Source organism: Cotesia glomerata, linkage group LG9 (assembly GCF_020080835.1).
Source record: "Cotesia glomerata isolate CgM1 linkage group LG9, MPM_Cglom_v2.3, whole genome shotgun sequence".
Taxonomy (NCBI): Eukaryota; Metazoa; Arthropoda; class Insecta; order Hymenoptera; family Braconidae; genus Cotesia; species Cotesia glomerata.
Genome location: NC_058166.1, coordinates 9,503,316 through 9,525,600, shown reverse-complemented (window position 1 = coordinate 9,525,600; position 22,285 = coordinate 9,503,316). Strand labels below are relative to the sequence as shown.

The 22,285-nt window shown below is 33.0% G+C and overlaps 1 protein-coding gene and 1 long non-coding RNA gene across 4 annotated transcripts; one reads left to right on the top strand and one right to left on the bottom strand.

The window, feature by feature from the left end:
• Positions 1-3,222: 3,222 nt before the first annotated feature.
• LOC123271857 (G2/mitotic-specific cyclin-B3) lies at positions 3,223-15,606 on the top strand. 3 transcript variants are annotated; one of them, XM_044738365.1, is made up of 7 exons: positions 3,223-3,434; positions 4,869-5,131; positions 5,202-5,540; positions 5,603-6,046; positions 6,130-6,285; positions 6,821-7,101; positions 14,893-15,606. In XM_044738365.1, the coding sequence occupies exons 2-7, from the start codon at positions 4,913-4,915 to the stop codon at positions 14,942-14,944; spliced, it is 1,491 nt and encodes a 496-aa protein (XP_044594300.1). In that variant the 5' UTR covers positions 3,223-3,434; positions 4,869-4,912; the 3' UTR covers positions 14,945-15,606. The 3 variants fall into 3 exon arrangements, with proteins under 3 accessions (XP_044594300.1, XP_044594302.1, XP_044594301.1); XM_044738366.1 differs by lacking the exon at positions 3,223-3,434 and adding an exon at positions 3,830-3,985; XM_044738367.1 differs by lacking the exon at positions 14,893-15,606 and having other exon boundaries at positions 6,821-7,105.
• LOC123271960 lies at positions 9,772-21,890 on the bottom strand. Its single transcript, XR_006510992.1, has 3 exons — positions 21,878-21,890; positions 20,028-20,030; positions 9,772-9,958 (listed from the first exon to the last, which is right to left on the bottom strand). It is a non-coding gene; the product is annotated as an uncharacterized LOC123271960 (long non-coding RNA).
• Between the last annotated feature and the right edge of the window lie 395 nt (positions 21,891-22,285).

The following is a 22,285-nucleotide window of genomic DNA, read 5'->3' as shown; positions in this document are numbered from 1 at the left end:
GACCCCATAGAACTAATGCAAAGAGAGAATGTCTCTCGACCAATAGTGCAGATGGAATGTCCATCGCTTGGCTTGAATAAGGTTCACTAGTCAATTGACCAGTAGGCATGAAAAAAACTTTAATAAATTTTAATGTTTAAAATTATCAACATTAAAAATTCAACTGTAAATTATTATATTTTAATTTTTTTAATACCATATCAATCTTGATGATATATAATTGTTTTTGTTAAATAATAAATTTTCGATTGTAGCATTAGCTAATAAATATTCGTTAAACAAAGAATATTTACTGTTAAAAATTATATTACTTAATGATTATTTAATTTTATATTTTCCATTGAATGGCCAAGACTAGGTAACCCATCCTTGGCCCAAGTCTGGCGTACCATCAAATGGCCAGAGCTAGGTGAGCCAGTCTTGGCCCAAGACTGGCGCGCCATTGGACGGCCGAGGCTAGTTAACCCAGCCTTGGCCTAAGTCTGGTTCACCAAAGGAACGGTCAAGGCTGAGTTCCCCAGTCTTGACCCAAATCTGGGACGCCAAGCCTGGCGTCCCAGTGTTGGCGCAAGCTTGGCCCCGTCGTTCAACTCTGGGGACTCCTACATGGGTTTTTAATATCATACTATAATATTTTAATTTTTTTTTTAAGACCGTATCAATTTTGACGATATACAATTGTTTTGTTGACATAATAAATTTTCAATTTTAGCATTTGCTATGAAATATTCGTTAAGTAATAAATATTTACTGTTCCAAATTCTATTACTTAAAGATTAATTAAATTTGGATTTCCCATTGAATGGCCAAAGTTAGGTTGCCCAATTCTGGATCAAGTCTGGGTTGCCATTCAACGGCCAAGGCTAGGCATCCCAGTCTTGGCTACGCTCGGGTAATCATTGAGTCGGCCAAAGCTAGGTTGCTCAGTCCTGGCCCAAGTCTGAATCGCCATTGAATGGCCATGGCTGGGGGACCCAGTTCTAGTCCAAGCTCGGGTAATCATTGGGTTGACTAAGGCTAGATTGCCCAGTCCTGGCCCAAGTTAGGGTGACTCTAGGCTTGGCCAAGGCTAGTTTATTCAGTCTTGGCCCATGTTAGGGTTACCATCCAACGGCCGAGGTTAGGTTACACAATCTTGGCCCAAGTTAGGGTTACCATTCATTGGCCAAGGCAAGGTCATTCAGTCTTGGCCCATGTTAGGGTTACCATCCAACGGCCGAGGTTAAGTTACACAAACTTGGCCCAAGTTAGGGTGACTCTAGGCTTGGCCAAGGCTATAGGTTATTCAGTCTTGGCCCAAGCCTGGGTAATCATTGGAATGGCCAAGGCTGAAGGCCCAGTTATGGCCCGGGCATGGGACAATATAGGTTTGCCAAGATGGGCTTCCCAATAATGTCCCAGGCATGGCCCCGTCGTTCAACTCTGGGGCTAACGCGGAATCCGATTCAGTCTTCCTCGCACCTTTGTTGAGGGAACAAGGAGAAAGGGGGTTTAGTGGGTGGATATCCTACACTACCGATAACATCATCTGTCAGTGTCTTTAAAAGATTTCCCCTCGTTAAAAAAAAAAAAACACACACACACACACACATACATCCAGGCACCATCGTGAAAATCGTCAGGAAAGTATCCTAGGACCTCAAAACGTCAAGATCTGATGAAAACTTGATTTTCGGGGTAAAACCAATAACTTACTGATTTTCGAAAACTTTCAATTTTCTTAGCAGGAAGTTAAAAAAAAAATATTTTTCAGAACATTAACTATTTTTAGTACGGACCAAACTTAGATTTTGAATACAATTTGGACCAATTCGAACCGGTAGATTTTGAGAAATCTCAAAAAAACCACGAAAAAAATTTTTCCAACTGTAATTTTTTTAAAATAACTTTCAAACGGCTTCACCGATCGATTCCAAAAACTAATCAGTTCTTAACATCAAAAAACCACGTCGATCGTCACCAGCTCAGTCGAAATCGGTTGATTCGTTCGTGAGTTATTGTTGTCAACGCTAATCAAAAATTTTACTGTGTATTCTTAAAATATGTATAAATATACTCTAAAAATTTTAAAACAATTCGGCTACCCAATTTCAAAACACAATAACTAACATTTCAAAATTTTTTCCAATTTTTCTTATTAAAAAAAAAGTTTACCCGCCAAATTGATAAAAAATTTGATTTATGAATAGAAAATACTTGAATATAAATATTTTTAAAGAAAAAATACTTGAAATTAAGGTCTAAAAGTTATAAAAAATGCAGCAATACTAAAAAAAAATCAGGTATAAAAATTTTGCAGTTACTGTGTTTAAAATTGGGCAGCCGAATTGATACAATAGTTTTTTTTTTTAATTCCCAAAAATCGCCTTCTTTTTTAAGCTATCACATTAGGTGTGCTCCTTAACGAAAGTTTTCCTTTTTCTTCATTTAATCTAATAGTTTTCAATAATAAATTCAAATGAATCAATAAATGATACTGAAATTGAGAGAAATTTGATAATTTAAAAAAATTTTTTAACAAATAAGTTATAGCAAGAAAAATTTAGTTAAAAAATTTTATCGTAAGAAGCTTTAAAAAATTACAAATGCAAATTTTTAAAGATAATTTTCTAAACCTGGTGTATTATTCAAGAAAAATCAAAAAAATGTAAAGTGTCTGCAAATTTCAATATCATATAAATAGTACCAGGTTTAAATGTAATTCCGCATTACTACAACTTACACCCAATCCAAAAGGAGGCAGTACAATCTATTGACCTTGACAATAACTATTCTCATTCTACTATTCACTATTCCGCAACAGTTGAGCGTCGAAACTGATGCACGCTTTCGAACCCGTATTTGAAACTAACGACAGGGATGCCATCACAGATGGAATTTCTATTTTTTAACAAAGGTTTAGTTGTCGAGTAACATGAGCAAGCTTGTTTGTACTTTTTATAGTTCTGGGAAATGTTGACAAAGTTAGTTTTGTTCATTGTTTGTTGAAAGAGATTACTATACTTTAATTTATGTGCTATAACAATTTTTTGAGTTCTATATAGTAAAATGCATTGTTTATAATTTATTATAAATTAAGTTAAATAATTCAAATTATAGGGAATTTGCCGCGTAATGCATTAACGACACCTATCATATCATCGGACATAACAAATTAATTACCAAATTCTTCTGTAGGGTAGGTTGAGCGCTGCAAGCGTCGAAAAAGAACTGTTGATTCTCCTAGCATACATTTAGCAGTTAGTAGTGGTCGGAAGTTCTTTTCGTCAGATGAAAAAGAAAAAAAGAAATTAAAAAAATGGTATTATATTAACAAGTATCAGTTACCAATAAATTTTCGGACTGAATAAGATAAAACGCATTGTAAAAACTTTCTATTTATATAATCGACATTGAGCTGGTGCGTCTGATTACGTTTACTCCAAAACAAGCAGGTGACTATTTAATTCATGAAATTATTTTGTTGGAGCTTACCGAAGTTACTTATGATATTTATACTCAATCTTTAAAGTATAAAAGTTCAAATAATTAACAAGTATTGCTTAAAATTTAAGTTATTTTTGATTGACTGTTTTCAGTTTTGAAATTTTGAGATTTATTTATCACATGGTTTATTCATCTTTTATTAAAATTGGAGCATTAATCTTCCAAATGACTGTTCCCGCGTTTTTTCTCAAGTAAAGTAATCTATTTCATAATACTATAAGTACATGTTAGCATTGTTTACAATACTTGTTAGTGTGAAAATTGTCAATTCATTTAAAATCGTCGTATAAATTTTTGATATTAACTAAAAGATGAATGGACAATTACTTCATTTAAATCTTTATACAAAATTTACAATTCATAATATATAACATATTTTCTTAACCTTACATCCACTTTGAATACCGGCTTGAGTTCATTAGAATTTTCGTCTAACTATACAAATTATTTACTCGCTATAACTGTGATCAAATAATCTCATACATGCAGGTGATCAAGAGTAAGTATTATTAATATTTTCTTTATACGTTACAAAGATGGATTATGGATTATTTTAATCAAAACAATGATATTTAGTTAATTTATGTTTGTAAACATTTCTATATAGTTATTTATGCGTTATTATTGGATTGTAATTTGCAACGATACCGAAAAACATCTGAAAAATTTTAGGATTTTTTACGACCTGAAATTAACAGATTTTTGATCTTTTTGATTTTTTAAACAAACGTATTATTTTAAAAAGAATTTTTTTCAATTTGCATTTAAATATTAAAGACAACTAAGTACTCACAATTTTAAAGAAATATTTTTCAAGTACAACTTTTTTGTTTTTGAATAAAATTAGAAAATTTTACGATATCTGCTGATTTCAGTGTCATGATTTTTTATGAGCATGGATGTAGACGTCTAACAATTCTTTAAATATTTATAGCAATTAATTCATTACAAAAAAAAAAAAAAAAAAAAAAAAAAAATATAAAAAATGCTTTTAGTAATCGTTCATAATTGGTTTGTGTAATTTTTTAGATTTTTTTTAATGACAATAATCAAGTTTGAAAATAATAAAAATTTTTCAATTATTAATTGTCCGCTAAATTCACACCAATGATTTATTTAACAAATAAATTAGTACTATAAAATTTTTAAAAAATCCATTTGTAAAAATTTCAAAAAACAATGACTCAATTTTTTTTTAAAGTAATTTTTTAGTACTTATTTATTTTATAAATGCAACTAAAAAAAGGTAAAATTTCCACTGATTTCAATGTCATAATTTGTACTATTATATCCTACTTTTTTGTTATTCAATTTTTTTTATAATTAAATAAAATGAATAATTATCTCTTTATGGACTCATGACACTAAAAGTTACATTTTAGGATTCAGTATTGATACTGTTGAAAATAAAATCGGTTTCAAGTAGATGATGGCACCATCTAAAGCGATTAATAGCCAAAATAAACCCGTCATGATGGTTAACGCAGTAAAAAAAAGTATTACTACAAGAAATCAAAAAGCAGCTGATCAAATAAATATAAAACCGCTCGTGACTGCTAAAGATTTGAGGTTTAAACGAAAAGCAGACGCATCGCCTCTCAAAGACAAAATGATTAAGAGATCAGCCCTTGGAAATATTACAAATGTAAGTATTTGTTTTTAATTATGATATTTTCATTAAATTTGAATTGCTAATTGAAATATTATTTTTTTAGGCTATTGGAAAATCATTAGGTGTTCAATTGGCTGATCCAAAAAAAGTGGTAAAAAAAACACAAGCCAAACCGGTTAGCTCCACATATACACTTAGGAATACTGAAAAAGTTATTGTAAAGCCCATTGCTGTAATTGATAAGCCCTCATCAAAATTAAAAAATGTCAGCAAAGTTACAAGGACTACAAAAAAATTAGAAGTAAAAAAAGGCATTCCACAAAAAAGTGAAAATCAAAAATCAATTGATGTAGAAAAATCGAACGATAGTTCTTTGTATGTTAGTGCACTAGAAGATTTATCTCAAGGAAATGACAAAAAAATCGAACTAAATATCGATAGAGTAAGTTAAATTATCTTGAAGTGTAAAAATTAATAGATCCTTTAATTGATGATAATTTTTAGATTGAAGAAGAAACTATAGTTCAAAAAATAGGTAAATCTAAAAGAACTTCTGTCAACACTCCAACCAAACAAAGTGTTGAATATTTAGATAAAACACCAGTTCGACAGTTACCTTCTGGTGTTTTATGGGACTTTGATGTTGAAAATTGGCGTGATCCTTACCAAGTATCGCAGTATGCAATGGAGATATTTGAATACCTTAAAAGCCGAGAAAGAAATTTTCTTATTGGTGATTATATGGAAAAACAAGTTTGTTTATCACGATGGATGAGGTCTTTATTAGTTGATTGGATGATTGAAGTTCAAGAATCATTTGAGTTGAATCATGAAACTTTATATTTAGCTATTAAATTAGTCGACTTATATTTGACTAAGGTAACTGTAGGAAAAGAAACTTTACAATTGTTAGGAGCAGCTAGTTTATTTATTGCTAGTAAATTCGACGTAAGTAATCTATTTTAATCGTTTAATATCATTTATTTCATGACAAAATAAATTTATTTTTTTTCTTAATTTTTATTTTGCAGGAAAGAATCCCACCAATGATTGAGGATTTTTTATACATATGTGACGGTGCTTACAGTCAACGTGAACTTATTAGAATGGAGATGAATGTCCTAAAAATAGTTGATTTTGATTTGGGGATTCCATTGTCCTACCGATTTCTTCGACGATATGCAAGAGTAATTGTTTTTTATTTATTATTTTAGAATACTCTGTTTCTTTCTGTTTTCGTTATTTACTTATGTTATTTTTATTTTAATTACATTTAAGTGGACTAATAATTTTTAATTCATATTGAAAATTTCTTACAGTTTTTCTGTTGTTTTTTTTTAAGAATTTAAGAATTTTTTTTTTTAAATTATATAAATTCTTTTTGAAATATTTATGTATAATTAAAAATATAGTTCAGAAGAATTTTATAATACAAAATATCTTAAGTATTAACAGCCGGTCCCCTCTTTTTCTCGCGTCGCACTCACTGCGATAAACGGTACTATCCTTGGTGCACTGACGATTATAAAGCTATTGCAGTTTTATGTTTTTCTTTTAAACAAATGAGATTTTCGAAAAACACGCTCCGCTACGAAATAGATAATTAAAAAATCTATTACGTAGCAGAGTTTTTCTAAATTCTTCTTTGTCTAGGAAAGAAATATAAAGCTGCAATCGTAGAGACTGGGTGTTAATACTATTAATTTTTTTCTCCTTTTTTAGTGCATAAAAATATCAATGCCAACTTTAACACTAGCTCGTTATATTTTGGAATATTCCTTAATGGATTATGCAACAATAATGTTCAGTGATAGCAAGTTAGCTTCTGCTGCTCTTTTTCTTGCTCTCCAAATGAAAGATCTTGGCGGATGGACTCCAACTTTAGAATACTATACTGGATACACAATTGATGACATCAAGCATATAGTAAATTTACTTAACCAAGGTCTTCATAGGAAAAATAAAGATGCTCTATCGACTGTTCGCAATAAATACAGTCACAAGTAAGTTCATACTAAAAAAATTATTTTTCTTCTGCTCTACCTTAAAAACCAATTATTCATAGAAAAACAAAAAATCTTTCCTATTACAAACAAAAATTCTCAGTAAGAGTCTTCCCTCATCAAAAAATTCGATTTCTCAACAAAATAACGCAGAACTTTTTTTATTTTCAAGACGATTATTCTTTGTTTAAAAAGTTTCTTTAAAGTAGTTGAGTCACGCAATTCATATTTTACTAAATCGTACTGCATCACTCTTGCGGTACGAAAGATTTCATACTAACTTTATTGGCTTTCCATACCTTTATGTGTAAAAAAATCAATTTAAAAAATTAGTTATTTGGAAACAGTGCGGTAAATCGATCTAAAATGTTGGTGGTGAACTATTGATGTATTTATTTTTCTGCATCGAAATCAAATGTCTTTGAGTATAGTATAAAAATAGTTTCTCCTATTCTTTTTTACCTGGCTCGTAGTTTTTATTTTTTATTACTTGTTTCAATAATATACAATAGAGTTATTAGTTCTTGGTTATATAGTAAAGGTATTAGTTTTTGGAAGTTACAGTAAGGAAATGACGATAGTTCTAGTATTAAATATATTAGACTTGAAATATATTAGATTAGAAACACTTAAATAAAAACTTAACTTCTTATGTTACACACATAATAAGTAAAATGGAAAATTGACAAATTATTGATGGTTTATCAAAATTTTTATAATGTAATTTTCAGATATACCATATCTTCCCATAATTCATGCTTAAAAAAGTATCATTTAATGTTAGTAAATATTATCTATCAATTTTTTATCAAAAAGTTCGGTAGATCCAAATGTGTATGCCTGAAGGGAGTATTCTGGTCTAGAAGCTTAAATTTTAGACATTTTTCAAATTAAGATAAAAAAAAATAGAACAAATTTGTACTATCCATTTTTTTATATCATATTTATTGACATTTCGAGAATATAAAAAAAAAAAAATTATAAAAAGAAAAATCAAAACTACTTCAAAATAAGTTACCACTTCAAAAAAAGTAGTTTCGAGAAAATCACGCTTGAAGTTAGAGAAACAATTCTAGTAGAAAAACTCGGATAGTCATATTTAATACTTTGGACTAATCAGCGATCCCAGATCCATATATAGGGCCTTCTTCTACTTCATATGCAATTTCTTGCGAAATTCTTTCTGCTAACCGAGTTGTTCTGTCTTTTTTTGAAGCAGCAGAAACTAGCATCCATTATTTTTAAGATCGGTAAATAACCTTCATTAAAAATGACAACAGCTAAATAAGTAGCAATTTCAATTGTCTGAGTTCCAGCGTGAATATGTTTTGGAGGAAAAGTCCACATCAATGAATTGAATGATTCATTATTATTTTGAGTTTCGGACCCCAAACATTGATGTAATAAATCATCAGACAACAAGCTTGTATAAATAGGCTCAATTACTTTCATCACTTTTTCATTCAGAGGGGGATGTTCATGGACAAAGCCTTCAAGAGTGTTCTCAGCTGCGACTTGTTGCCATTGACACCAGTTTAACGAACCAGCCGCGTCACAAAATCCACTGTATCTCCTAAAATAATTCGAATTTTGAAAAATCCATTTAAGAACATATTTGTAAGGGTCTAAATTTTGAAAATATGCAAAAAAATCGATTTTTTCAAATTTCAAGACCAGAATACCCCCTTAAACGCCCATGTCTTAAATTTATCAAATAGTATCAAGTAAATCAAGTAAAGTTTAAACAGTAAAAATACTAAAATAATAATACAATGCAATCTCAGAAAATATCTTTACAATCCATTTTTATAGTCGTTTGAATTGTTTTGGGAATATGAATGATTTTGTAAGATGAACATCCTCATGAGCAGTGATAGTTTATTACAAATGACGGCAACGGGTGCGCACATGGACTGTAAGAAACTATAAATTCAGTAGTTCTGGCGCTCTATCAACGGAGATTTGAACGGAACTTGGCGCCAGATTTTACCGAACCTGTGGATAATTGTAATACATGTGGCTACCTGATGAGTAACTATTACGACTTAAATGGTGTGTAATCCCCTGCGCCGGCACCCCGCCATTCTTTTTACCAGAGAAAATTTAAGTTGAAAATTAAAAGTTATAAAATGAGGATTGCGGTCAACTAGTCAGATCGACAACATTCCGAATTATTAAAACTCTAGAAAATTTAAAATTCCGCTACATTCAAAGTTTATAAAATACATTAGCTTAAATAGAATACCAGCCGAAAAACAATTTTGTGAATTATAAAACACCGGGTTATCGAATAAAAGTAAATATAAATCTTATATTCCTCAAGAGTTAACATTAATTTGATTTCGAAAAAGGGTTGTTCCGACGTATATTCATCCGAATACTTATCTATCCGAATAATGATTCGGCCGAAAATTACTCATCCAAAAAATTGGAAACTTTTCTTAGATGGTCCACCTTTACAATCATGAAATTTGAGTGTTTTCCATACATGCTTGTAAATTAAAATAAAATTAATTTTCAAAAATTAATTAATTTAAAATTGATGAAAATAATTAATTTAAAAAACTTTCTAATCTAAATATAAAATTATTGACATTTTTCGGCTAAATGAGTGTTCGTCTGTTCATTCATTTTGGCGTATAAATTTTCGTTGTTATGTTTTTTAATTTATTGAGACTTAGTGACTTTGAAAGATTCTATTAATATAGCTTTAGTTTTTTCTTTATTTAAGATTATATTTTTCGGAATTTTAAAATTTGTAAAATTAATTATTTTAAATTACATTTAGTATTTACTTTCTAAGTTCTAGTAATTTATTAATTCGGAATGTTGTTAGTCTGACTAGTTGACTGCAACCCTAAAATGAATACACACAATTACAAAAGTGTAATCATCGGAATTCAAATTTGAAAACTGAACATGATGAATAGAAATTATATCAGAAAGACACTACTCAAAAATTGAGAAAGCAAATAAAATTTCCGATGTCTTTAGTGATTTTTGACAGGCTGTATTCAAGTAGGAAATGACCGTATCGAGATTTCAAAGAGAGAATTGTGAAACTAAAAAATTAAAAATTTTTAGAAGCTACAATTTTCACGCAACTTTAGGATATAGAGTAAAAAAAATATTTAAAAATTTTGTTCGTACCACGGGCTTAGAAAAATTTTAGCGAGATATCTTTGACTTTGAATAAAAAACATCTTTTTGTTTTTAACCATTGATACATTAACAGCTGGTGTCGTACAGAAAATTGAAGGGCAATTCAGAAACTGAAATAAATATTTTACAAGATGTTCTCAAAATTTATGAGGAATAAAATTGTTTTTTATCATCAATGTTGAGTTAAAAAATCATTATCTTTTTGTTTAAAATTGATTGACAATAAAATCCGGAACAAAGAAAAAGAAATTTTTTAGAAAAAAAAAAATAAATCATGTAATTTGTACGTGTAAGTGTATGTAAATCGTTCGAAACGCGGCTTCTAAAAAATTTTTATTTTAGATTAACTTTTAAACTACTATACCGTTTGTTCCCATAATTTAATCAGCTCTTAACCGGCAAAAACAACGTCGATTGCCGCAAACCACATCAAAATCAGTCAATTTGACAAAAAGTTGTTAATAAATTTTTAAAAAATTAGGACGACGTTGACCCTAAAGGCCATCTCTGCAACTTCCCGCTCATTTTGTACTTAAGCGCTCAAAATTACACATTACGTTTTTGAGCTCTTCGAGCTCAAAAATATAATTTTTGTGTCATTTTGAGCTTTCTGAGCTCAAAACTCTAATAGCAGTTTAATAAAACACAATTTTTTGAATTTTCAAACGGCAACAACTTTTGAATGAATGAACCGATTTTCACGCGGTTGGCAGCATTCGACGCAGTTTTTGAAGCTTCATAAAGAATCTTTGACTATGAATTGATCGAACTAGGGATTTCGGAGTGATTCCGAAAAAACACTTTTTTCGGTTTTCTTTCGACAACGATAACTCACGAACGAATCAACCGATTTTGACCGGACTGACGGCAATGGACGTGGTTTTTTGATGTTAAGAGCTGAGTAGTTTTTTAAATCGATCGATAAAGCCGTTGAAAAGTTATTCCAAAAAAACCACATTTGAAAAAAATTTTTTTTGTAGTTTTTTTTTAGATTTCTCAAAATCTAATGGTCCGAATCGGTCCAAAGTGTATTCAAAATCTACGTTTGGTCAAACCCTTTTGAATGGCGCCAACCGCGATGGAATCGGTCAAGCCGTTCAAAAGTTATAAAAGGGTTACATACATACATACATACATACATACATACATACATACATACATACATACATACATACAGACACACGGACATCATCGCGAAAACATTAAGGGAAGCTTCCTAGGACCTCAAAACGTCGAGATCTTATGAAAACTCGATTTTCGAAAAACGGAATAAAACCAATAACTTCCCGATTTTCTTAGCGGGAAGTTTAAAAGTTTTTTTTTTCACTTCTGTAAAGCTGGCATTGACTTGTCCAGCATTGACGATCAATATCTTGATCATTATACAAGCATCAAAATTTGTTTATGGTGTCGAATTTCCTGCTAATTAGTTGCTCTAATTATAATTTGATTGCTTGATTAGATTCCGTGCAATCATTAATAATCTCGGGCAATGCTGGATTGTGCTAATGCTAACATTGCAGATGTTTTTTTTCAAGAAACTTTGAAATTTCTTGTCCTATCATTTTGCAAATAATAAATAATTTTGTTGTACTCAAGAAAACTACGTTAAGTGCCGCAATCCGAATGAAAATCGATTCGTTCGTCCAAGAAATATCGTTGTCAAACGAATTCGAAAAAAATTTCTTACATCATTGTAAAATTTTACGTCAGATCGTATTCAAAGGAAAGTGTTATTTTTTTTGTGTATCTACTAGGGTGATTTTTTTGAAAATTTTTTTATTGCTTGACGTCTTAAAAGTTTCTTGAGGGTAAGAAAAAATTTTTCCCGCCTGAAAAAAATTTTTAATTCCAATTATAAGTTAGCCTCAAAGGGGAGTCCCCTTTCCCATCTAAATAACATGGAAAAAAAATTTTTGTTTAAAAAAACAATTATTTCTCGTGGAAAAAAAATAGTAAAAATTCTTTGACAAATGTTTCTTATAGGAAATTAAATTCTCTACAAAATTGATCTGATATAAAATTTTCATAACTTAAACGGTTTAAAAGTTATAGGCCCTCAAAGGAGAAACAAGTATTTATGGATTTTAAATAAATGCGCATAAAGAGATTTTTTAAACTTTTCATTTTCACTTTTTATCATTATTTTCAAATAAAAACTACAGTAATTATTATCCTTCTAACTAGTATATTATTTTTTGTAGTTCAACCGTTAACTTAAAATAAAAATTTTGAATTTTTTTCCAGTTTCTCCACAAAATAAAAATAGTTATTTTCGATACATATGCGTAAAGGTAGGGATTCTGACGGCTTGAAGTGACGTCACGAGTTTGAGGCCTATATCTATGTAGGAAAGTGCGGCGGGCCCAGGCCTGGCCCAACTATGCAGAACCCTAAGCCAGGCTTGTAAGCCAGAGTTGGCCCAGTTTTGGTTTAACTCTGGAATGATAACGATGGCCTAAGTCTGGTTACCACGCATCTAGCTGGTTACCAAAACTGGGCCATAGTTAATTTTCATATCTAGCCCATCCCGTTTAATAAAAAATGATAAAAAAAATTTTTTTAATTATTTCTTTTTATTTTAATTTTGATGTAGAGCCAACGTAAGTTTAGACCGTTTAACTCTTAATTTAAACCTAACTTTCGCTGATTATAGAAATGAAGTGAAAATCGCATGTGTTCTAACCGAGATTCGAACCCGAGCTGCGTGTTTGCCTGACCGATAACTAACCCCTACACCTACATAGATAAGCTAATGTACATCTCATCATTTTTTTAAGCTAAATCTACATGGTGACGAAGTGTGACGGTTTATTATTTATATTATTTATGTTATTTAATATTGTGTTTTGATGAAAATTAACTAATTTTCAGTCTTGGCCAAAGGCTGAGTTATTTTGCCACGGCCATTCTATAGCGAACCAGTCTTGGCCCAGGCTCAGGTAATCATTGGGTTGGCCAAGGCTGATTACCCAAGCATGGGCCAGTATCGGTGCGCCAAGCTTAGTTGCCCATAAATAATGTTATTTTTGTTTGAAAATGATGATAAAAAGTGAAAATTAAAAAAAATCCCTTTATGTGCATTCATTTAAAATCCATAAATACTTGTTTCTACTTTGAGGGCCTATAACTTTTAAACCGTTCAAGTTATGAAAATTTTATATCAGATCAATTTTGTAGAGAATTTAATTTCCTACAAGAAACATTTGTCAAAGAATTTTTACTATTTTTTTTCCACGAGAAATAATTGTTTTTTTTTAACAAAAATTTTTTTTCCATGTTATTTAGATGGGAAAGGGGACCCCCCTTTGAGGCTAATTTATAATTGGAATTAAAAATTTTTTTCAAGCGGGAAAAATTTTTTCTTACCCTAAAAAAACTTTTAAGACGTCAAGCAAAAAAAAAATTTTCAAAAAAATCACCCTAGTATCTACATTAAATACCGCAAAATGCTTCAAAATCAGTGAATTCGTTCGGGAGATATCGCAATTCAAAAAAAAAAATTTTTCCCAACACAAAAATACTAGATTTTCGAGCTCGAAAATGTATAAAAGTTGTATTTTTCAGTTCAAAAAACAAACATTTTTGAGCTTAATCCATATTTTAAAATCTCGATAAGTTATTCTTCACTTAAATATATAATAGTCTGTCGACAATTCCTGAAGAAATTGGAAGAATTATTAACTTTTTCAAGTTTTTTTTTGAGAGTTATATCTTGTTATAATTTATATTCATTAAGTTCAGTTGTCAAATTTGAATTCCGCTGGTGATACCTGTGTAATTGTGGGTATTTGTCTAATTTCATAACTTTGAATTTCTAATTAGAATTTTTTTGAGTGAAAAAAAAACAATGACAGGGCGCCGGACGGGAGGTCCGAACACACCAAATAAGGATTGAAATCTTTTATCAGAAAATGTTAACCCTTTCCCGGCTCAGAGTATCGGTGAGTCTAGATGTGAGTCAAGTGGGGAAAGAGCCAATCAAAGTCCGTTGTAAGGCTGTATGAGTGAAAGTTTAGTTGTGGTAGTGTAAACAAGCGTCCCCTTCTACTGTTTTTCCGGCCCCCTCTCTAAAAAATAGACTATAGCTCTCTCATTTTAAGAGTAAGACGAACGATTCAAATTGAGAGTAGGGATTCAAGGTCGACTGGGAAAGGGTTAAAAAATTTTGCGCGAATGAGATAGCAGATAGGAATTTTGTAATAGGTTAAAAATGATGTTAGTTAACAATAATACGTCCGCCTATATGACTAAATTAGATGTAAAAATAGAACTATTAAAATTACATCTGCACTGTTATTTTGTATTGACTAGAGAAAGTTAGTACTTATAAAATTCATAAATTTTCTCCTTAAAAGCTTCTTTAGACAGTTCAGTGAGTTCACATACTAATAGAAAGTAGATTGAAGTTTGTTACTGCAATTTAATGACAATTTTTAGTGTTAATATTTTTATTGATTTTGGTAGAAAGTTAATGCACTAACAACAAAAGCATCTTCCATTCTTAAAAGAGTCGTTACTTTGAAAAATCGTTATTAAAACACTACTTTATATCTTAATAAGTTGTCTTGAAATTATTTGAATTATTTTATTTTAATAATTTGACGTTTTTTTTTTTTTTTTTTTTAGGATATTCTTCGAGGTCGCTAAAATACCTTTAAAAGAAAGTTTAGACTTCTAGTGGATCATTCAAGTATTATTATTATTAATAATAGTAATACTACTGTAATCACTATTATTACGACTACTACTGCTAATAGTAATAATAATTATAATTATAATTGTAATTATAATAACAATACTAATGGTGATGATGATGATGATGATAATAATAATTATGTTTTTATTTGGTTGTAAAATTACAAGGCAATTGCAAAGCATTGAGTAATTTCTTTAAATAATTAACTGATAATTTCTACCAATTTTTATATTAATTTAATAGAAAACAATTACATTTTGAAACTAAAATATATTTTAACTATTAAAATATGTCAACGCAGAGCTTTAATTTTTTAACCACTAAGTTGAACGAAACCACACCTGCGGCATCAGCGTAAAAACTTCTTATGACTATTGACGGGTCGCTAAGTGGAAGAACACCCAAAAGCGTCGAAGGGTTAAACAATTAACAATCAGCTAAGCTACCCATGAAATATTTACTCATATTATACAGAGGAGCAATATTTTCAATTTTTATTTTACCACCAATGAAACTTATTTTTTTTTTTCAAAGTATTTGTAAAAAGTGTTTAATCTATCATTGTATTCATTTCATAAATTTTTCATATGCTACGTAATATTGATGATCTATTTTGGATACTAGTTTAAAGAATATATGTATTTTAAAAAAATAGCAGGATTCAATGATTTTAGTTGAAAAAGTGATAACTTTTATTGTGAAATCATATTTAATTAAATAGCTTAATTGGATGGTTATAATATAATTTATTTATTACAGATTTAATTTAGGTTTTATAACAGTAATTATTTTTTCTTTCTTTCTTTTATTTCAAATGTATAATAATTATTAATGGATTTGTTGTATTCAGCACTATTGTGAAGAAAATTTATCTTCTGTATCTATTTCAATTTTCAAAATTTTAATTAACTTTATGTAAGTAATATTACACTAAACATTGGTTTCTACCATAAGCTATAAAGTTAATAAGTATTTAATTTCATTTATAAAAACAAAAAGATGTAATGTTGATTTTTTATGAACTTAGAATAAAATCATGATCAAGGAAATGAAAGTTAATCTTTAATTCTTATAACAATGTGTGTGTGTGTGTGTGTGTGTGTGTGTGTGTGTGTGTGTAAACCTCCTACAACACAACTTTTGAACGGTTAGACCGATTTCATCGCGGTTGGCGCCATTAGAAAGGGCTTGACTAAACTTAGATTTTGAATACAATTTGGACCGATTCGAACCAGTAGATTTTAAGAAATCTCAAAAAACAGTTGTCCAATCGTATAATTTCAAATTGTATTTTAAATAGTTAAATAAATTCATTTGTTAATTAAATTGTCCGAAGTTAGTTATTTTGGAGTAAATTCGAGAACCTCTACTTACGACTCTGGAGGTCGTAACATCTTATCTCCAGCTTCAGTTGTTCTACTGGTTACTTACAAACCTGTGAGGTAACCGGGACGTAACATACTTTTCAATTCTTAAATACAATTCAAAAGTATTCAATATAGTTGAAACTTTTATTATCTTTACCCGAGAAAAAATATATATATAAATTGGTTATACATGATTATATATGAAAAATGGCCAAATATAATCATGTATAATTATAGATAAGTATCTATAATTATTAGGATGCTTCGTTTTTTTACTAGGATGACTATTAGGACGACTATTGTTTTTTTCTAACTCCATTCACAAAATATTGTTGTCAACACATACAAAAAAAAATTAGGAAAACGGTTGACCCTGAAGGCGATCCCTGCAACTTCCCGCTAATTCCATACTTAGGCGCTTAAAATTGCACCAATGATGTTTTTGAACTCTTCGAGCTTAAAAATACAATTTATGGGTTATTTTGAGCTCTCCAAGCTCAAAGAGATTGCTTTCCTATGCTTTTGAGCTCTTCGAGCTCAAAAGTCTGATAGAGATTTGATAAGACACTATTTTTTGAATTTTTAAACCGCAATAACTTTTGAATGAATAAACCGATTTTCACGCGGTTGGCAGCATTCGACGCAGTTTTTCAAGCCTCACAAAGAATATCAAATTTTGAATTGATCGCGCTAGGAATTTCGGAGTTATTTCGAAAAAACACTTTATTTCGGTTTTCTTTCGTTCACGATATCTCTCGAACGAATCAACCGATTTTGACCGGACTGGTGGCGATCGACGTGGTTTTTTGAGGTTAAGAGCTGATTAGTTTTTGGAATTGAACCATAAAGCCGTTTAAAAGTTATTCCAAAAAAACCACATTTGAAAAAAATTTTTTTTTTTCAGTTTTTTTAAGATTTCTCAAAATCTATTGATCTGAATCGGTCCAAATAATTTTCAAAATCTAAGTTTGATCAAGCCCTTTCGAATGGCACCAACCGCGATAAAATCGGTCAAGCCGTTCAAAAGTTATAAGCGGTTCACATACTTTCACACACACACACACACACACACACACACACACACACACACACACACACACACACACACACACACACACACACACACACAGCAAAAGCGAAGTCGACCGGTCTAAACTCTGCATAAGGTGCGGAAAAGAAGGACACAAAATTGCTGATTGTAAAAATCCAGCTAAATGTGCACTGTGCTTTGAACGGCACGGCGTAGAAAAGGCGGCTCACCATGCAGGCACGAACAGATGCCCCATCTTCCAAGAAGCGCTCCAGAAGATAACGAAGCCAAGAACATGAAGATAGTGCAGCTCAACTTCAATCATTGTGAGGCTGCGCATGACCTGCTCATGCAAACTGTGCGCGAATTAGAGGCAGATGTAGCACTTATAAGTGAGCCTTATAGACATCTGAGTAACCAACCCTGGGAATCTGACAGCACTAACAAAGCCGTCATCTGGTCCTGCGGTAAATGTCCTTTTCAGAGAACAGTCAACAATAAAGAAGCTGGCTTCGTAGCAGCATGGGTAGATGGCATCCGCTTCTACAGTTGCTATGCACCACCTAGTCTCTCTAATGACCATTTTGAAGACTTCCTTGATCGGCTAACTGAGGACGCAAGAAAACACTTTCCTGTGGCAATAGCTGGTGACTTCAATTCCTGGGCAACAGACTGGGGCAGCAAGTTCACTAATACACGTGGAAAAGCACTTCTCGAGGCAATGGCCACTCTGGACGTGATCCTTCTTAATACCGGTGACACGCCAACGTATATTAAGGGAGAGGCAAACTCAACTGTCGACCTTACATTTGTCAGCAGTTGCTTAGCTCGAAGAGGTTTTTCTTGGAAAGTATTGAACATCTATACAGCCAGCGACCATAGTGCGATACTATGGGAAATATCAACTGGCCAGAAACTAACAAGAGACAACAGGAGCGCTAGCGCGGTTGGGTGGAAAGTTAAGTCTCTCGACCCCACTGCTTTAGTAGTAGCCTTAGACTGCAATCCGATCATCGTAGAAACTGCTGAAGAGAAGACCAAGGACCTAATGAGAAGAGTCACCCAGGCTTGCGACGCTAGTATGTCTCGGAAACGTCGCATAAATTCAAGACCTTCAATGCACTGGTGGAACGATCACATTAGCATTCTACACTCAAAGTGTCTTAAAAAAAGAAGAAAGTCTCAGCGTGGCTACAGACGATCTGACTCCGCAGAGCTGTTGGCAGAGTATAAAAAGGCCCGTCGAGAACTGAACAGAGCCATCAAAGAAAGCAAAAGACGTTGCTGGAAGGAACTGGTCGCAGAAGTCGAGAAAGATCCATGGGGCAGACCGTATAAGGTGGTTATGACCCACTTGAAATGCCAACCAATGCCATCACCTACGTGTCCACAACTCCTAGAGAAGATTGTTACTACGTTGTTTCCCCAACAGCTGGTATTCACCTGCAAGTTGGAGCAGCTCAATTCTGAAGACATCCCAACTATCACGTTGGACGAGTTGATAGAGGCAGGAAATCGAGTAGGGAATAATAAGGCGCCGGGATTGGACGGAATTCCTAATATTGCCCTGAAATCAATCCTTAGGGCAGCACCAACATTATTCCTGGACGTTTACGATACATGCCTGAAGGAAGGGACTTTTCCCCAGAAGTGGAAACAGCAACGGTTAGTGTTACTTCCGAAGGGGAAAAAGCCGCCGGAAGAACCGTCATCCTACCGACCACTCTGCATGTTAGACACGGCCGGCAAGATATTCGAGCGCATAATTCATCAGAGAATAGAGGCTTTAGTCGATCCACTTCTAGCAGAGAACCAGTTTGGTTTCCGAAAAGGACGGTCAACTCTGGATGCTATCAAATTGGTTGTTGATATAGCCAAGGATGCAATCGCCGGAACGAGATGGAAGGGTGGAAAGAAGAAATACTGCTTGGAGGCTGCTTTGGACATCAAGAATGCCTTCAACTCCGCTAACTGGGACTGCGTTATGCGGGCTCTAGAAGAAAAAAACATACCAGGATACCTTCGCAGAATAGTAGCGAGCTACTTCACGAACAGGCTCCTGAAATATGACACGACGAATGGTACGGAAGTGTACGAAATCTCCGGAGGAGTGCCACAGGGATCAGTCTTAGGTCCTCTGCTATGGAACATCATGTATGATGGCCTCCTGAGAATAGCATTGCCTACGGGAGTCAAACTTGTAGCATATGCGGATGACGTAGCTGTCGTGATTGTCGCAAAGCACCTCGAAGAGATAGAAATGGCATTTGATATTACATTCAGACGAGTCAATTTGTGGATGGACATGATGAACTTGCAACTAGCCAAGCATAAAACCGAGGCAGTGCTCATCACCAGCAGAAAAATGGTAGAAACCATCAAGTTGAGAGTCGGAGAACAAGAAATCACATCACAACCATTTATCCGTTATCTGGGAGTGATGCTGAATGCACGACTCAACTTCAAACAGCAGGTGGAACATGTCAGTGCCAAAGCGTCAGTAGTAAGGGCTAGTCTCGCATGGCTGATGCCTAACATCGGAGGCCCAATGCAGAGCAGGAGGCTACTATTGTCATCAGTAGTCACATCAGTGCTCACTTACGGAATATCCATTTGGGCTGATGCACTGGAAACCCAAGAATCATGGAGAAAAGCTGGACCAATATACCGACTGAGTGCCCTACGAGTAGCTAGTGCCTTCCGCACTATATCAGAAGAAGCAGTGTGCGTCATTGCTGGAACCCTACCTCTTAGAGTTCTAGCAGAGGAAAGACGGGCCCTTTACCAACGAAAAAGGTCAACTGCACTGAGCCCGGAAGAACTTAGAATTGAAGAACGGCAGAAGAGCATAGGCCGATGGCAACTACAATGGGATGCTGCAGAGAAGGGTAGGTGGACGCACCGTCTCATACCTCGGGTCGACATTTGGCTTAACCGGAATCACGGTGAGGTCAATTACTATCTTACGCAGATGTTGTCGGGACATGGGTGTTTTCGAGAGTATCTACACCGCTTTAAGCACGATGACTCTTCGGAGTGCCCGTCCTGCCCAGGAGCTGCTGAAGACGCGGAGCACGTCTTCTTTGTATGTCCTCGTTTCGATCCACAGCGTGAAGAACTGGAGAGGATCCTGAACCAGAGAATGCAACCAGATTCACTAGTAGAAGCAATGTTGTCATCAGAAGCTGCCTGGAACGCTACCAACACGTTTGCAACAGAAGTCCTTAAAGCCTTGCGTTCCACCGAAAGAAAAAGAGCAAATAGCAGAAGATAGAAGGAAGATAGTTAACACTTTAGCCACCAGAAGGAAGAGCAGTAGCTAGATCCTCCCTTCACGAAGTAATGCCTGACGGCGGTTTCCATGAGGGATTAGAGGAAAGAAGGAAAAGGGGTTTAGGGTTTAGTGGGTAGGGGCGTTAGTGTCGAGTTAGTATGACGCTGCGTCGAGTCGCCACATATCCAGGCCAAACAGCTATGCCTAGAATCCGTAAAAAGGATTCTCCCCCCCCCCCTAAGGAAAAAAAAAAACACACACACACACACACACACATACACACACACATACAGACACCGTGACAACCTCGCGGGGATAGTCAGGGAAGCTTCCTGTGACCTTCAAACGTCGAGATCTGATGAAAACTCGATTTTTGCAAAACGGGGTGAAAACAATAACTTCCCGATTTTTGAAAATCTTCGATTTCCTTAGCGGGAAGTTAAAAATTCTTACAAAAAATGGGCTATTTTTAAAAGAGTTTGGCATCCCTGGCGGATTCGTGGTCACGGTAAAATGATCGTGAAACGACGGTGAATGTACCATAAATTCACAGTGTCGACAAATGATCGTCGAATGACCGTCACTTGACTATCGAACGGCCGTCATTTGACAGTGAACGACGAGTATCATTGTGAAAGTTTTTCACTGTTACTTTATGATTTTTATTCTGTATAGTTATCATACTTCACTATTCGAAAAACCAAATTTTTACTTGACTTCTCCGATTTTTTACCTGAGTAAAAATCGTAGATCATCGATCGATCGTCTGTCATTTGACAGTCATTCGAAAACATATAAATTGTCAAAAAACCGTAACTCGTTGGTAGATGCACAGTAGTCTGTGAGTGAAACGACCGTGAAACGAGCTTATAATGTCGGTAAGTCAGGAATTTTTTACTAGTCAACAATGAAAAAGTGCTGATTATATTTTTTTTTTATTTCATTAAAAATACTCAAAGTGTATAAAAAGATAGGTAAATGAGAAATTTTCAGTAACTAATCGGGATGAAAAATTTAAAAAAAATATTAAATTATTGTAATTTTGTTTATTTCAAAGTAAAATTATAAAAAATTAATCAGATTACAGGCAATCAACAGAGATCAATCATTTCAATACGTTTCAGAAGAGTTTATGGCTTACAAGTGTTGAATTTTTTTTATAGTCTTAAATGAGAAACTATAATACCTTTTGATTATGAAAAATATAATAATCAATATTGTTTTTTTTTTTTTTTTTTAGAGACGAAAACTTTAATTTCAAAATTACGGAAAAATTGTTTGTTATCAAGAAAAATTATTATGAGATATTTTTTTTTAACAATTCAATTTTTAGCAATTTCTTTTCCAGATCTTTTTTTATACAGTTAATAATTTCACCATAATTTCGAAATTAAGAATTTCGTAATCATCAAAAATTTGAATCACTTATTACGATTATTATTTTGAAGTCATGGAAAAAATATAACTTTATTTAAGCTATTTTTATCTGTGCAATGAAAAAAAAAATGACTTGGTTTTGACACCTTATGATGTGACTGAATCAATTGTTTCGTGCGGTGTCTTAGATAGCCTAGCTGGTAGAGTCTTAGGCGCGCGACCAGATGAATCGGGTTCGAGTCTCGGTCTAGACTGTCCGCTATATTTTTTTTTAT